We start from the raw sequence: 17,228 nt of genomic DNA, 5'->3' as shown, positions 1-17,228 counted from the left end.
TGCATGTGTCCTCGCTTGTGTGCCTCTGCCTGTGTTCTGCTTTGGGGACAGCCTGCCTGTTCAGGTAATGAAATTTATTGTTTGCATTTCCTCCATGGTTTTGTAGCTGTTCCTGCATCCTATCTGTGCCAGCTCACGCAATGGCTTATCTACGTAACACTGCTGTTAACTGCATGTTTTCATCATCTTTAACCTGAAAATACATGGAATATTGGTGTGGTTTAAGCCCAGCTGGTAACTCAGGACCAAGCAGACACTCTCTCACTCCCCTGCTCTGGGCAGGATGGGGAGGAGAATCAAAATAACTGTTACAGCTGAACCCAGGACAAATATACAACACATTTTGTAATAAAAGAGCTGCCTTCTTAAAAGGTTGAGCTGAAAGTGAGGGATTTAATGCTCCCCTGTCTTAATCTTGCATGATTCAACAGCAAATCCACCAACAAATGTGGCACTTTGAGATATAATAGGTTTGGGGTTTTTTTTCTTAATATATTTAGGGTATGCTTTATTTAACAGAAAACCTGATGAGCCTTTGCTTTAGAGTGATAATCTGGGCCAAACATTTCAGTTGCTTTTACATGAAAGACCTTAGCAGTTCTACAGATACTCTCTTTATGGACCTCTCATTCTTTATCCTAAATGGGGTTGCTAATAGATTAAGGATGGCGAGTGTCTCTGCAGTGTCTATATGAAAACAGGAAAGTACAATAAAACTGGGACCATGCACAGAATGTACTTGTATACAGTTCAGTTTGAAATTAAAATGCTTCTGTCTTTCTTGGGCTTCACTGTGTACAATTAAATTTGTTATCGAAGGAGTAAACAAATGAATGGTGCCCCTCATTCCTTACTCCAGCCTGTAACCATCACATATGCCTGGATTCTGCATCATGAAACTGTTCCTTTCTGTAAGTCTCATTTTTGGGGTACCTATCTAGTGTAAAATGTCTTTCAAATAAATAAATAAAATCTTCAGAAGTTTTACACAACTTTTAGAAACCTTTGCAGACTTGTGTTTCTTCAAGCAGTATGAATGCACTGCACTGTCCATACTCTAGTACCATAGTTAAGTACTAATGCAGTGCCAGATATTAGAATGAACCAAAGGTAAGGTAACAATTTCTTCACCTGTATTTTCAATCTTTCAGAAATAGCCCATCAGGGTAAACACTAAGGATTTTAGTGTTTGGTTTTGGTGGGTTGTTTTTTTTTTTTTCTTCAATTGGCAGGTCAAAGGAGGTGATCCTGCCCCTCTACACTACTCTCGTGAGACCTCACTTGGTATTGTGTGCAGTTCTGGTGTCCTCAACATAAAAGGACATGGAACTGTTGGAACAAGTCCAGAGGAGGGCCACCAGGATGATCAGGGGACTGGAGCACCTCCCCTATGAAGACAGGGTGAGAAAGCTGGGGCTGTTCAGCCTGGAAAAGGCTGCGTGGAGACCTCATAGCAGCCTTCCAGTATCTGAAGGGGGGCTACAGGGATGCTGGGGAGGGACTCTTCATTAGGGACTGTAGTGCTAGGACAAGGGGTAATGGGTTAAAAAACAGGGGAAGTTTAGATTGGCTATAAGGAGGAAGTTCTTTACTGTAAGGGTGGTGAGGCACTGGAATAGGTTGCCCAAGGAAGTTGTGAATGCTCCATCCCTGATGGCGTTCAAGGCCAGGTTGGACAAAGCCTTGGGTGACATGGTTTAGTGTGAGGTGTCCCTGCCCATGGCAGAGGGGGTTGGAACTTGATGAACTTAAGGTCCTTTCCAACCCTAACTATTCTATGATTCTGTGATTTCACAGAAACTAGCTATCTTTGCTGAACATTTAGCTGACAGGGGAAGCTTTATCTGAAGGCAAAGATGAGTGTAAAAATAACAGGAAACCTAAGATACATACTTTCAAATTATTTTTTAGGTTATATTCTACTGTGAATAATAATTTGACATACATCTCAAAGACAGCAGTTACATGGTAAAGTGTGAACTGCCTCCTTAATGGAAGAACACCAACGCTATTTCATTTGTAGCAGTTATACTGCAAGAGACATTGCTACCTCCTAGAACTAGTGCATCGCTCAGTTTTAAACAAATATTTGACCTTCCATTCCACTCCCGTAGCAAAACAGCGGTTAACCGAGAAAGCGGCGTTCACGTACACAGCGTCCAGCGCGGCAGAGCCCCGGTCCGAGGGACATCCCAGCCCCCTTTCCCGCGGTTTATAAGCACGATTCCTCCACTGGAGACAAAAGACCGCCCAGTGCTCCCACCCTGCGCTTCCCGGACGGGTGTTGGTGGCCCGGCCCCCCCAGTGCGGCCTCCCTCAGGGCGGCCCTGGGCAGCTCCCGCCCAGTGGCGCTGGGGTTCCGGAGACGCTCTGACGGGACGGGGACCGGTGGAGCGGAGTGGGGCTCGGCCGTAGCGGGGCCAGCACGGCTGGAAGCGCGGTTCGGTGCCGGAGCGGCTCCTCGGCTTTGGGAACGGGTATTCTTTCTGTGGATGTAAGTGTCTTTACCGTGTGCGATTTCTTCTCGGTGGTCTTTCTCGGTGGTCCAGTTAGAAAATCTGTCTTCAGCGAAGTAACTGGCTTCTGAAGAAATGGTTTAAGAAATTATCTTGTTGCCGGGGCTGTGCTCAAGAGAGCTGGCAGCAGCAGGCATGGCTGGGGCAATGGTGGCCGTGTCATCCAGAAGTGAAAGAACAGCGTTAGGCATGTGCCCTCATGTCCCTGAGGCTGGGGACCTAGACCATGACCTGTTTTTTTGGCCCTTGGGTGTTGGCACTCGCAGGTTGCAGGAGAGATGGCAATGTCAGAGGAAAGAGGGTGCCCTGTTGCATCAGAAGAAAATAATTTAATGCCAATGAGTATCTCATTTAATTCCTTCTCTGAAGGCTGTTTTGTTAACTTTAGCAGAAAATAACCTGTTTAATTAGATTAACTAAATTGTCTTAAAGTATACTGTGTCTGCGGTAGCCGAGGCTAAAATCCAGTGGCTGAATAGTCTAATATAATGATGAAAGGAAGTGCCACAAAGCTAGCTAGCGTGAACTAATGCATGCCTTACAGCTGTTCAGCTTCTGTTTTGTTTTTTTTTTTTTTAATCATCAACTTTCTTGGAAATGGCCTGGCTTGGTATTTAAATGGCACCATGCTTCATGTTTGTGCTTGAGGGCTTATGTTAGTATGCTCTTGGCAGTATTTCAGCGAGCTGGAGAGGAATCGAAACTGATTGTCATGCTAGTAGACTGTTTTTCTAATAAAACCCGGAAGCTTTGTAGTTAACTGAATTAAGATCTCTCTAAATGACTTACAGTTTACCTACTGATATGTATCAGAATAAAGAATACGCGTAATGCGGTTCTGAAAATAGAAAGTGACTGAAAAGGAACATAGGTATTCTTTCATTCCTTAAAAAAGAGCAAGCTAGGAATGTATTTCCTTAGTTTTCTCTGAACCAGAACAGTATTGTTCTGACTTCCTTTGGAACTTTTCTTGTATTCCTTCCCAAAAGTTTTTGGCTGTCCTTGAGTGTCCTGATTCAAAACTCCTGGAGGGGAAAAACCACTATACCTGGACACCTGGATGCTCTGCTTCTGCGTTACCCATTTGAGTAATGATTCAAGAAAGTAGAGAGTGAGGAGCTGGTGGGGGTATGCTGGCACTGGGTTAGAGGGTTTAGCAGCAATTGACTGCTACTTCTGAGAGCAAAGGGAAGAAGTCTGGAGAACTCCTACGGATGAGGAGGAAGGCTGACAATATGGGTTCTGGGTAGTACAGTGTATAAGGTCAAGGCGTGAAGAATGAGAATTCTTGATATGAATTCCTTTCTCTTGTGAGCGTTACAGCAGATGAGGTTTGGGGATCTGCTGTCAGCTTGATAACCCATGGCTCAAGGGTTGCTCTTGGCAGTCAAAGCACTGCTGGGGGCAGATGTGTGTGTTCTTTTGCTTTTCATTTCCTCTCTCCATCAGTCATGCTTCAGGGTTCAAGTAGTGTGTTTCAGGAGAGCCAGCTGGCAGCCCCTGCCCTTCCCACTCTTAGTGTACAGGCGCAGTGGGGGTACCTCAGACCGTCCAGACTGTTTCATAAGGGTCATTCCCTATCAAGACAGCTGCTGTCCATGAAGCGTTTCCCTGGTGCTTCCCTTCAGCCAGCAAAATCACTTCTCCTTTTCCCTGTGTAAAGCTGAACCAAAGTATCTTTATATCTTATCTGTACTCCCTTTGGGAGCATGGGCCCAGAGCTATAAGTTACTACAGGAATCTGTCAGGCTTTTCCTGGCACAGGTTCTCTTGCATAGCCTTAAACATGATGGCCCCCGCAAGGGCCTGAGGTGATGGGAGCTGGAGCCTGGACCCCATTATCCTCCCTTGCCCTTTAGCACTTCAGCTGGGGGATTTTGGTGAATGTTTGATCAGCAAATATCTCAAGTAATGTAATAAAATGTGAAGGACCCTTATAATCCTAGCATAATCTGGGTTGGAAAGGATAACCTTTGGAGGTTGTTTGGTCCATTCCTCTGCTTAAAGCCAGCCTAAATTCACATGTAGGTCAGATTGCTCAGCGCCTTGCAAAGATTTTTATCAAGTGTATGCAAAGATTCAGAGCTGCTTCTTGGACACCATGTCCAGCTTATTCACCACAACACAATTTACTCTCGATTTATGTTGTAAATCCGGGTTGCAGCACGTGGCCAGTGTAGTGAGAGGGATTCATGCAGCTACTGTTTTATCAAGCCAGAGTTAATTCAGTAATGAATTTTTACTTGCTGAAGCACTTTTTTTTCCTTTTTTCTTTAGTTCTATGGAGTTTTAACTCCATTACAAAGAAATAGTATTCTCCCTCTTTTGCGTTAGTGGGAGCTTAATGCAAATACCTTTACTTTTCCTTGCAAAGTAATGTTTCAGTGATTGTTCCCTATATTTAAAACTGTTACTAGAACTAGTAACACCTAGCAGCTTGTAAAGCCTTATTTTATTAAACTGAAATGAAAATGTAGTCTTTTTTGCTTTGTGTAACCCAGGTAGCTGGAACCAACTCATTTGTAAGTGACTGGTCTTTTAGTTACTGCTGTTTCTTGACTGAGGTTTCACCATGTGAGAATTTCCCCATGCATAGCGACATCATTGAACAATATATTGTGCAACGTACAGTTGACAAAAGTGAGGTTTTGTTCCTCGTTCCTTTGGTATTTCACAATTTCATGTTATTTCACAATCTTCATAAATTATTCAGATGAAAAACAAGGCATGAATGGCAATGTACTAATCTTGGTGACTGAGTTGGCTGTGATAGAAGGAGTCTACATAAAAAGCTATAGAAGAAGAAAGACAGTTTTAGTAAAAGACATAATCTTAACTGTTCTTAACATAATGTCTGATGAAACAGGAGTTGAACTTTGTAAAATGTAAAATCTTTATTACTTTTCTTGCCATAGAGCCTATCACCATTTTCTAAATTCTAGGTTGTGCAGTGGCATCTATGTGTGGTTGTAGGGAGAAGAAAGATTCTGGGCTATTGTAAAGCCTTTCTTATAAACAAATTATATGATATGGTCTCTACCGTTCTTTTATCAAAGGGTTCAGTTTGAATTCTCAGTATTTCACTAAAGTTCAGGTAGCTGGAACATCTCACAGTATAAACTGAGCTTTTACTAGTTTAAATTATGTTTATTATTCATCTTTAATTTGTGCTATTCCTACAAGCTGGTAGTTTTCTCAACATATTTTAATATGGCCATATATTAAACTTGTCAGTTTATATTAGCTGCAAGAACAAGGTTTGAAAAAGGAACACTTTAAGACCAATACACTAAACAAAGAGGATGTTGTGTGCAAGTTGGGATGTGAGAGAGATGCTGTGTCATCCCAGAACCATTAAACATCCTAGTGTGATATCTGCTTTTACTCCAGGAGTAAAAAGCAGGAAGGAACTGTTTTCAGTTTCAGTTTCCTTCCCAGCTTTGAATGGCCATCTTCACCAAACTGAACTAGTTGGAAGAGTCATTAACAGACAAAATATATTGCTAGTTTAACTTGAAATGCATTCTGTCTAACGAATAACTAGGTTTATCATTTGTTACAAAGCTTTCAATCTTATAAAAAGGAGCTCCTATGCTGTTCTTTTCTGTACGTCCACTTGTGGCTCCCCTGTCTGGTTTGGACCATTGTCTTCAATAGAAGTTGCTGCCGTTGTTTTCCTTCTCTCATTACTCTAGAGGCAAAAAGGAGTATCTCTTAAGGTTAATGCTGGCATCAGTAAATGTTCTTTCTGCCTTTTTTTAACTCCTTTTGACAATTATGGAAAGGTATAAGGAAAAAGACAAGCAGTTGTCCCTTTCACTCATGCTGTTCGGCTGTGGAATCCCACTCCCCTGTGCAAACCCATTATTATCATGTTAAGACAAATATTGGATACATGATATTTAGTAGTACCACTTCAGAAGTGGAATAGCATAAAGAACTGAATAGGTGACAGGATGGCATCAGGGCTGCTCCAGGATTTACCCAAGCAGGTTTTATAGTCAACATCAATATACTAAACCAGTTGCTGCAAAATTACTGCAGTAATTTGTTCATATGAATTGCATGATGTTTCTGAATGGCTGCACAATGAAGTCTTGTAGTGCAGTGAAATAACTGCACATAGAGATGCTTTCCTCTGACTTAATAATTTCAGGATACTCAAAGCATGAATACAGGCATAGATAATTCAGACTTACGGTGTGGTGGAGACATAGCCTAGAAGGAAGCAGAGATACTTGCATTTGTAATTCAGTTTTCCTGTACAGTTTAGACAGGCAAGTATCTTTTAGCAATAATAGAGAACTTTGAATAACTCTTATGTAAAATTATATGTATGTATTAACCCCCCCCCCTTTTTCTTTTTTTTTTTGCAGAACTTCTATAAGCACATCCATGGCAATGCAAGGTGAGTAAAATATAAACCATCTTTTCTTAATATCAAAATATTATGGGTCTTTCCATAGTGTTCAAGCAATATTAGCTTAGCTATTAGTTTACTTACCTTCTATTTTTGTGAAATATGTATGAATTTTTGTTCAATATGTTTTGAATTGAAATTATTTACATTTTGAAATTTAATTATTTCCAAAATATAGCTTACATTTTCAGATCGTGATTTCTAAAGTTAAATAAAACAAATAAATCATCTTGAAATTCAAGTTATTTCTGCTTACAAAATGAACTTAGTAAATGTTTTAAATGCATAACCCTCTGAGTCTGCCGGTGAGGCATTAGTGTAACCTGAAGAAATTGGTGGAAAATGCTTTATATAATGAAGAATGACTCACTGCCAGTCAGTTCTGTACAGGAGGGCAGCCAGTCAGTTCCCTGGCAATTCTTTGTATTAAAGCCTGCTTCTAAATATAGATGAACAAAGGCACCTTTGGTCCAGACAGTGAACTGACCCTGCTTGGACTAGGTGATCTCAAGAGGTCCTTTCTGAGCTAAATGATCCTGTGATTCTGTGACATCTTTATGACATCATGTGCAATACCTGCTTTTATTCTGCACGTTAAGGATGAGAACTCCTTTAAGTTCTTAAACATTATACTGATGTTTAATATACGTATTGTGCACAAATACGAACTTGTTATGCAGGTTTTGCTATACAGAAAGCCGCTGCTTAATTTTGTTACATCTAGTCTGAAAAAGGAGGCAGTGTTGGGGATTTTTCACTGTAGGGCAGGAGGAAATAGGCAGTACTCAGAGTTTATGTTCCATTCTTCCAGCACATAAACCTGACCTAGCACCTGGATTTTCAAACATTAACCACGTGCCAGGATATCAAGTCCCCTATGGCTACCCTCAACATGCACCTGGGACTTACCAAGGTAGGTTGCTTGTCTACAGATCTGAAAATAGGGACAGGAAATGTGAGATTTCATTTCACCAGGGTGACCATCTCTGATTTCCTTTTCTGCTGTTAACTTTGTAGAGTTTCTGTTAATTTCTGTTTTACTAAAAAATCATCTTTTCCTTCGTGGTGCTGAGCAGTACCAGCAGTGGTAGGAGTTAAATATGTTGGATGTTCCTCAGTGGTTACTGTGTGGAGTTTGTTACGGTGGTATTACTTATGCAAAGCAATTAATATGTGGCAGCTTCTTGCTGATTATCAGATTTTTTAATTAATATGCTATTTCAGTATTTCACTTTACTTTTCTCTAGAAATCCAGAACTGAAGAAAGAATGGTTTTCCTCTCACCTGTTCTGCTGATCCATGTATTTTGTGCCTGTTTCCTACCCAATTGCTGTACTTTGCATGTGGTTATACCTTGCACTGATTTGCTTTTCTCCTCTCATATTTCATTTCCTGCTCCCCACCCATTCAAAATGCAACACTTCTAAATAGCTTCTCATGTTCTGGCAACTAATTGCTTTCTGAAGAACCAGGTCTAACAATCAGACTCAAAGCATAAGTTGTAGATAAAATGCAAACCGTTTGGCCTGAGTTACTGTGCTGTTCATAAGTTAAAGCTTGTGCATGTTGTGGCAGAGCAGTCAGAGGTCTAAAAGTACAGTTAGCTTCAGCAGGGAATGAGCATGTGCTGCCTGTGTGATGGAGGTCAGGGGAGCATGCATATACTTATTCATGACAGCAGTAGATAATTCATCTGCGAAGCCTGTGCTCAGACATAAAAGTGATTCTGTATTCCGTAAGGGTGAATCCTTCTCTAGAGTGGGGGCCCCTGCCACCTACGAATTTTAAGCTACAGCTGTTTACATCACTTGAGGTACTATCCCATTAACGGCTACGGTGTGAGCTTTCATGTGTAACAGTCCATGTATTGGAATGTAAAGGAAAAAACTGATGCTGAACAGATTTGGGCTAAAATCTACAAGTCAGTATCTCGAGCTATAAATAATCAAGTAAAATATATATTTCCTTTCTATCAGAGTGAAAACCTACAGCCTACCAGGGAAGTACTAAGTGAGGGGAAAAATACAGTTATTGTTCTGTAACTTCAACATCAACTTCAGCTACAAAGGCTCTGTTGCTGCAAGCAAGGCAGGGCTCTGCGCTCAGCCAGGGATGTGGGGTAGGCTGTGAGCACCAAGGCAATACTGCGTGTGTCATCTGGTAGGGTGATGAGCATTTAGACCCTGAAGTGCTTCATGAGAGCTTGTGTTTTCTATTGAGTGGCAACTGGAGAAGATTTACTTGGCATTCACAAAATGTAGAACTATTTCCTCCTTTACTGTGCACCTCCTCCATGAAGGAGTTGTGGATTTCCTGAGTTTTGAAAGAGAATGGGAAAGTGCTGGTTTTAGATCACATTTATTTGGTTTGAAAACTGCAGATGAACTTTCTAAAAGGACATTTCCTATCACATAAGTAGAAGGTATGCTTCCAGGAACACTTTGTCTGAAAATTCCCCATTTGCTCAACTGACAACTTGTAAATGCTCATACTTTTAATCTATTTTAAGGTTTCTGTCTTCTTTATTTAGAAATAACCTTCATTTGTTTATTTCTAATTTTTGAATTGCCTATCTTTATGTGAATAAAATTTCTGCTATATATGAATATATATGAATATATATGAATAATGATTCATTTACTGATTTTATTTGGTTTTGTATGGAGGGATTAGAACATCCATATCCAGTGTAACTTCTTTGCACAAGGATCTTTGTAGGCCAAAATAGCGAATACATTCATCTTTTGGAGATGCATGGGGCAATTCTTTTCTAACATCTAACTTTAACAACTGCATCTCTCCTACCACACCAGGTGTTTCAGGTGCAGGGAGCTATGGCTTTCAGGTACAGCCCATGAGAGTCCCAGCTGAACTTGCTGTTCCACCCATACAGAACCAGCCCATTGTGAAGGAGGGGACAATCTGGATGCCTGTCCCTCCTCCTCTTCCCAACTGCCCTCCTGGACTGCAATACCTCACTCAGGTACCTGCACCCTTCCTTATTCCCCAGAGAGCAGGCATTCACCTGGGAAGCAGCCTGCATCTGTGAAAAAGCTAAAAAAACTATATGGCTTTGTTACAGCTCTGTGGGTTGCTACTTTTGGGCTGCTAAGTGAAGCCTTTTGTAATGGAATTGATGCATGTTTCAGTGTGGAGATGCCTGTTATGGTTGCAGCACTTCATGCAGTACTCTTCTGTCAAGTGAGATGCGAAATTACTAGGAGCACAGGGCTATCACAGAACTTTCCTATTTCTGGAGATACTGTTTGTGAGATGTAATGAGATTTGGCAAAGTGTCTATAATAAGTATATATAATATGTGCACCTGTAGCACATTAAAAGTGCTTAGTTTTCTACATGGTGCTTGCTTCACACCTCCTCATAATGTTGTTAGCAGAGATACTAGTCAGACTTCACAACATAGGGAATGCTAATAGCAAAATAAGAACAGTTTTCAAATTGCAGAATATGTCCTTGTACTGTAAAAATACAGTTTATCTTATTTCTGGGAGCAAATATCAAGGCTTAACACTGATAGATTTTTGCCAAATCTGCAAATTGCTAAAAAAAAAAAAAAGAAAAAAAAAGAAAAAGGCACCAGTGAGGGAAGGCCATGAGGCCATGTATCCTGAGTTTCCCTGTATCCTGAGGTTTCATGTATCCTGAGTTTCCCTGTATCCTGAGTTTCTCTCAGAGCTGAACAGTAGCTTTAAAATTTCTTATTTTCCTGCTTTTGTCTGTATGGACTCCTAGTATAAGCAGCTGGGATATGAGGTGTCAGAGGCTCTCTCGGGCTTTGTAAGTGAGCCAGCCTGAGACCTAATGTGCTTGTAACTAGCCCAACTTGGGAACAACTGTCATCTGCTCCAGTGCCCTGAAACACTGTTCTGCTAATTTGGCAGAGGACAGGATGGGATACAAGAGCTACTTGCACACTTTACCAGTAGATGATCTGCCTCTAGGCAATATATTGACCCAAAAATCTGAATTCTGAAATGAAACAGTAATGCTTCTTGAAACTAGGTTTCTCTTATTTACAACTTGTTAACTATTTATTCTGTTTAATTTTTTTAACTATTAACAGATTGACCAGATATTAATTCATCAACAAATTGAACTTCTTGAGAGTAAGTGCAAAGTATTTATGGCAGAGAAGTGTTTAAATCAAATAATCCCATGAAATGATAAAATTTAGACTTTGATACTATCTTTTTAAGGTGGATCACAACCTTTCTCTTTCCTGCCTCTGTTATCTGTCTCAGTTTCTGCAGAAGTTGTGGAGGAGAGAAACAAGAAGATAGGAGGGCAGGGGATTTTAAGCTGGTTCTGTTTCTCTAAAGATACATAGCAATGTGACTGAATAATCTTGGTAGATAGTTAAAGCTGAAGTTCCGTTTCCCATGTTATTAATCCACATGATTTCTACTTGCTTCTCTTCCCTGCTTAAAAATGTTATTTTCTGTCCTTTCTTATTCCGTCTAACTCTATAGACTGGCATGAAGCTCTAGTCTAGTTTCCAGGAAATCCTGCTGTTTTAGTGAATTGAACTGCTTTCCTTCTACTACCCTTATTCTGTTCACTTTAAGAATATCAAAGTCATGTTATCAGTGTCTTTCAAATGGAAGAAATAAAATAGAACATCCATCTCAGTTGATGCCTACTGTTGCTGCCTTTTCTTTCCATAGTGCTTCAAAGGGTGCTTTCATTTTTTTAGAGAAATTAATCAGAATTTCTGTCCTGGCTCTTGTTGTTTTCCATTTGTGCTGCTGTGAATCTTGACTGTGAGGCTTTTTTTTATGGCCTTTTCATTTGAATGTTGTTGCTTCACCAAATTCACAAGTTTTCTTTTTAATTTTCATCCCTTCAGCTCTTCCTTCCCTGTGAATTTTCCATGCTGTGTTATTTATATAATTGTGGTGCTTGCTCTGGCAGTAAGTGTCCCTGTCTGGTGGGAGGAGACTAATGGACATCTCTACAATTTCTGCCTTGTCATGTGCATGGTAGCTTCTCTTCTCTGAACTTCTCTGTCAGGCTTCACTGCTTAAAGGTCCTTCACCACTTCATTTTGCCAGTAGCTTCCTCTGACAGACTTTGAGGGAGGCCTGCCTTCCCAAAGGGTAGCTTTAGAGTTAGCATGGTGACTTTTCTGACCAGATGCACCTCAGAAATTTAACTATTCTGTTCCTGTTTTTCAGTTTTGACTGGCTTTGAAACAAACAACAAATATGAAATCAAGAATACGCTGGGGCAAAGGGTGTACTTTGCAGCTGAGGACACTGACTGCTGTACCAGGAATTGCTGTGGGCCATCACGACCCTTCACCATTCGGATTATAGACAACCTGGGCCATGAGGTGATAACATTGCAGAGACCCCTCCGGTGTTCTTCATGCTGCTTTCCCTGCTGCTTACAGGAGGTGAGTTGCTCCCTCTCACTTTCTTCCTTCACACAGGAAGTGGTCCATCTGTGCAATTTTTAGATGGGGCTGTCTTGAATTAGGCAAGGTGAAACAAGTCAGTTTTTGCCTGTAAATTGGGGTGGGGGAGAGAGCTGTGGGATTTGCTTATGGGGTCCTTGGTCTGGGAAGAAGCAAGTTTGCTGCAACACTTGGATTCACTCTGGCCATTCTGATTATGGTAATGAAAAATTTGATGAAACAGCTTGTCAGGCAACTTGTGGCCATTACCAAAATCTGTGCTGGAGATGAACTTGCAATGTAAGAGCTAGTCAGTGGCTTTCATAAAGTAACAGCTAGAGTTTTCAATTTACTGCTGCTGTGAAACCTACAGTGAAATTCAACATGATGAGCTTTTTTAATATTAATATAACTATGGGGTGATGCAACTTCTGATGCTTTCAGGATGCTCAGAGCCTTTCTTTGACTTTGATCTTTATACTGGAGATGTATATGAGGTCTGAAATTTGTGTGCAGTTTTTTTGAAAACATTCACAGAAAACCCCATGCAGCTTCATCCATTGGGAAGCCAGATTGTTGTGGAAAAATAAGTTGTGTTTGGTTTGTATGTTATGGTGAGGTTTGTCGAACAAGCTTAACAAAGCATGACTGCTCACTTGGAGGTTTTCTTTTTCCTGTGAAGATGGAAGTTCAGGCACCACCAGGAACACCAGTTGGTTATGTTGTCCAGAACTGGCATGCCTGCCTGCCAAAGTTTACCATTCAAGATGAGAAAAGAATGGATATATTGAAAATTTCTGGCCCATGTGTTGCCTGCAGCTGTTGTGATGACGTTAATTTTGAGGTATGCAAGGCTAAAAGTTGTTTGTACGTATCCTCTTTCAGGTAGTAGTTTGATAGTAGTTTATTGCTTGATTTGTTGCTTGAACTTGTCAACTGAACTGTAATATATATTAAGTAATTAGCACAGAATACTTTAATGCTAGTATAATCAATTCACTTCTCTAGATATGTAGATTACTCTAGATAAACCAGAAAACCTTCCCGAATTGATGTCTTGAAGCCACTCATCAGTGATCAGGGAAACTGATTCCCTGAGGTTGCACACAGATCTCTTAATTTAAATATTTAGCAGTGAAATCTTTTTGAATCTATTGTGTTTGGTCCTAACAAAAGATGTTATTCTCAGCTGTGTCATTGTGTCCAGTTCTGGGCCCCTCAGTTCAAGAAGGACAGGGAATTGCTTAAAAGAGTCCAGCACAGAGCCACAAAGATGATTAAGGGAGTGAAACTTCTCCCTTATGAGGAGGGGCTGAGGGAGCTGGGTCTCTTTAGCTTGGAGAAGAGGAGACTGAGGGGTGACCTCATCAATGTTTACAAATATGTAAAGGGTGAGTGTCAGGATGGTGGAGCTAGGTTTTTTTCAGTGATGTCCAGTGACAGGACAAGGGGCAATGGGTGTAAACTGGAGCACAGGAGGTTCCACGTGAACATCAGGAAAAACTTTACTGTGAGAGTGACAAAGCACTGGAACGGGTTGCCCAGGGGGGTTGTGGAGTCTCCTACGTTGGAGATATTCGAGGCCCGCCTGGCCAAGTTCCTGTGTGATGTACTCTAGGTTACCCTGCTCTTGCAGGGGGGTTGGACTAGATGATCTTTTGAGGTCTATTCCAACCCTTGGGATTCTGTGATTCTGTGACTTCCTACAACCACTCATTTAATAATTTAATAATCACGCACTGACCAAGTAAATCAATATAATTTAGACCTAAAATATAAATTTGAATGACTGAAGACTTACAACTTTCACTTAAAAATAATAGTGACTAATGCATCATTATTTTCATACACATTAATTAGTAGATACACTAGTTTATCATTTTATATTTAAAATGATGTTGCAAATAGTTGCTAAAGCAAATTTAGTATAATTTTATTTTGAAAATTAGATTTTGCAGCTCTGACAACTGCATCTAACTTTAGGAAAGACCAAAGGGCTAATTTCTGTTTTGTAACAGAACAATGTAGTTTGTTTAATTTTCACTCCAGCAGCACCTGATACATGGCAGGAGAAACTAATTTGCTCTCTTGGTTAAAAGACAACACTTGGCAGCAGTGTGTGTACATGTGTGCAGTAGGTGTCTTCCAACACCATTAAAGCATTGAACTCTGTAATTAGATTTAGAATTAAGTTCATGTCTGCGCTACTTAATACTGATATTCTGATAGTCAGGGTTGTTTTTCTGGTACAGTTACGTTCAATGATTGCATTAATTCAAATAACACAGTCTGTAGCTTTCACATGGATCTGTGATGAATGGGATTTGGGAATATTACAAATGACAGATTATATGTTTTTTTTAATTTTATATATAACTAGGTGAAATCTGTGGATGAGACTGTGACTGTTGGAAGGATTTCTAAGCAGTGGACTGGATTTTTGAAAGAAGCCTTTACAGATGCGGATAACTTTGGAATCACATTCCCAATGGACCTTGATGTAAAAATGAAAGCTGTCATGATCGGTGCTTGCTTCCTTATTGTAAGTCTGTCATTCACTGATACTTGAGTATGAACTGCCCTTTTCATTTTTATGTTCAGAATGTACTGTTAAAGAATTTGATTCTGAGCTCCTTGAATTGGGCCATAACTTGTTGTGAAATTGCTATGTGTAGAACTAAACACAGAAGGCAACAAGGAATTATTTCAGATAATAAGCTTGTTCTAGACTACATGAAGTGCTAATTGCATTTAAGAAGAGCTACATATCTGATGGGACTGGGAAACCCTGTAAAGGGAAGACTCCTTATGGAGTCTTTAACATTACATTAATAGAGGAAAGCATGTTTATGTGGATGGTGAAACCATGAAAGTGCACATCAGCAATTGCCAAGAGACCAAACCAGTGCAGCCTGCTGAGCTGGCGAACTGGACAGCTGAATGTGGCAGCTGTTTTCTCCTGGCTCTCCTTCTTGGAAGTGTGTGAATCACTGAGCTGAACAGGATTAAATGCTCTCAGAGGAGTCATTCCCAATGCAAGGGACTTGTGTGGAGGCAAAGCACATCTACCTTGATACAACACTTTTCAGCTGCACTCTGACTCATGTCAAATATTGCAGTGCAGCTCACTTTGCTCTTTGTATATGTATATGTATGAGTGTATTCAATACACATGTTTCCACTTCCCAGTGCAATCTAGCATCAGCATACCATTTCAAAAAGTGCTCTGCTGCTGTGCTGGCAGAGCTGCAGAGGGAGAGGAAAGGGGCATGTGAAGAACCTTGAGTTTGGAGCATTCTCACCAGCCTCTAACAGCTCTATGCATGAAACAGGTTTTCTTACCTGTGTTCATTCATGTGCTACCATGTGCATGAATTACAGTGTTAGTGAGTGCAAGCAACCCAGGACTCCAGACACAGAAACCTGGGCCCCCAGATGTAAACAAAAGATAGTCATCATTATGATGGACTCCACTTTAAGGTAAAATTGAAGGGGCTGAGTGAAGTCTAACAAAGGCAGGGCAGGAATCCTGCTTAAAGGAAGCATAGCTTTGGCTAGTGATAATTTAAAGTTTCCAAGTGGGTCTTCCACTACCTCTTTCTCTCTCTGTGGGTGTCCTATTCTGAGAGACCCAGGTAATGTGGGATGGAGGGAGGTGGCCCCATCATCTTATTTTTGAGGCTTCTGAGAGGAAGGGACTTTGAATACCTTGCAAAGCAATCAGGAGATCTCTGAACTAAGAATCACATTTAAGAAGTGTCTCATTTGCTTTTTGTTGCCTTCTTAGGACTTCATGTTTTTTGAGCATGCTGGTGATAACCAACAGCGAGCAGGAGTTTGGCAATGAAAACTTTTATATAGAAGAAGAACATAAATCTCCCAACTTCCCAGTGGATTTCAGAGCTCCAGTAAGAATGTGAGAAATGTATATCTTGTGCTACTGCAAGTTTATATTTCTATAAACTAAAAGCTTTACATTTTATTGTGGGTTTTTCTTTGTAGTAAATAATTTATAGTATTCAAATAAGAGCACTTTGTACAGATCAAAACAGAAGCTTACAGAAATATATAGCAACTTTTCTTTACAAGAAATTTGGAATTGTAAAATAACTACTTAAAGTTACTTTAATTCATAAAAAAAGAGGACTTCTATATTCATTATTAATATGAGCAGTGAGCCTAATAAAGAGGTGCTGACCTTTTTCTATGTATCCTTCTTTGGTACTTTTGCCTTGGTGTTCATATTCTGTTGTTTCCAATTTCTTACCAAACATACACATTCAAACCAAAGTAAGTTTGATCCAGATGATTCTTGAGGTCCCTTCCAACCTGGTATTCTCTGGTTTTCTGATTCTGTGATCTAAGTGAAGAAAACTATCAGAAATCACTGTAAAATTGTATAGGTGATAAATCTGCTGCCAAATGACTTCTGCAGTGTATGTCAGTTTCATAATTCGGGTTGTTTTGAGACTTCAGGCTTTGGTTTTCATTAATAGAAGTTTAGAGGAGACAGGAACTATAAAAGAAAGAGGAATTCTATTTTCATTTAGTCCATGTATTTCACAGATTGTAAGTCTGTCTGTAGGCATGAGAGTGCAGGAATAATAAACAGAAAAATTCTGCTTCAAAAGCAGATGCATGAAACTAAGCTGGGAGGGGTGGCCGACACGCCAGAAGGCTGTGCTGCCATCCAGAGGGACCTGGACAGGCTGGAGAGCTGGGCGGGGAATAACTTGATGAAATATAACAAGGGAAAGTGTAGAGTTCTGCATCTGGGCAGGAACAACCCCAGGTTCCAGTATAGGCTGGGGAACGACCTGTTAGAGAGCAGTGTAGGGGAGAGGGACCTGGGGGTCCTGGTGGACGACAGGGTGAC

At 40.5% G+C, this 17,228-nt stretch overlaps 1 protein-coding gene across 3 annotated transcripts; it reads left to right on the top strand.

Annotated features, from left to right (window-relative positions):
• Positions 1-2,378: 2,378 nt before the first annotated feature.
• LOC133222072 (phospholipid scramblase 1-like) lies at positions 2,379-16,555 on the top strand. Of its 3 annotated transcripts, none has more exons than XM_061371409.1 (9): positions 2,379-2,477; positions 6,893-6,924; positions 7,748-7,849; positions 9,750-9,919; positions 11,021-11,063; positions 12,132-12,352; positions 13,035-13,196; positions 14,733-14,894; positions 16,140-16,555. In XM_061371409.1, exons 2-9 carry the CDS (start codon positions 6,912-6,914, stop codon positions 16,197-16,199), a joined length of 933 nt encoding a protein of 310 aa, XP_061227393.1. In that variant the 5' UTR covers positions 2,379-2,477; positions 6,893-6,911; the 3' UTR covers positions 16,200-16,555. The 3 variants fall into 3 exon arrangements, with proteins under 3 accessions (XP_061227393.1, XP_061227394.1, XP_061227395.1); XM_061371410.1 differs by having other exon boundaries at positions 2,379-2,494; XM_061371411.1 differs by lacking the exons at positions 2,379-2,477; positions 6,893-6,924; positions 7,748-7,849; positions 11,021-11,063 and having other exon boundaries at positions 9,786-9,919.
• Positions 16,556-17,228: the final 673 nt, after the last annotated feature.

The sequence above is a fragment of the Neopsephotus bourkii genome, unplaced genomic scaffold (assembly GCF_033783945.1).
Source record: "Neopsephotus bourkii isolate Nb327-2 ecotype Australia unplaced genomic scaffold, CSIRO-AGI_Nbou_v1 NB_1574, whole genome shotgun sequence".
In the NCBI taxonomy this organism is placed as follows: domain Eukaryota; kingdom Metazoa; phylum Chordata; class Aves; order Psittaciformes; family Psittacidae; genus Neopsephotus; species Neopsephotus bourkii.
This window is presented reverse-complemented; position numbering and strand designations above follow the sequence as displayed.

Bases quoted from the DNA above. Each gene is read 5' to 3' on its own strand.
- LOC133222072 (XM_061371409.1), top strand. The intron at 7,850-9,749 runs GTAGGTTGCTTG...CTACCACACCAG, and splicing joins TGCACCTGGGACTTACCAAG to GTGTTTCAGGTGCAGGGAGC. The intron at 13,197-14,732 runs GTATGCAAGGCT...ATATATAACTAG, and splicing joins GTGATGACGTTAATTTTGAG to GTGAAATCTGTGGATGAGAC.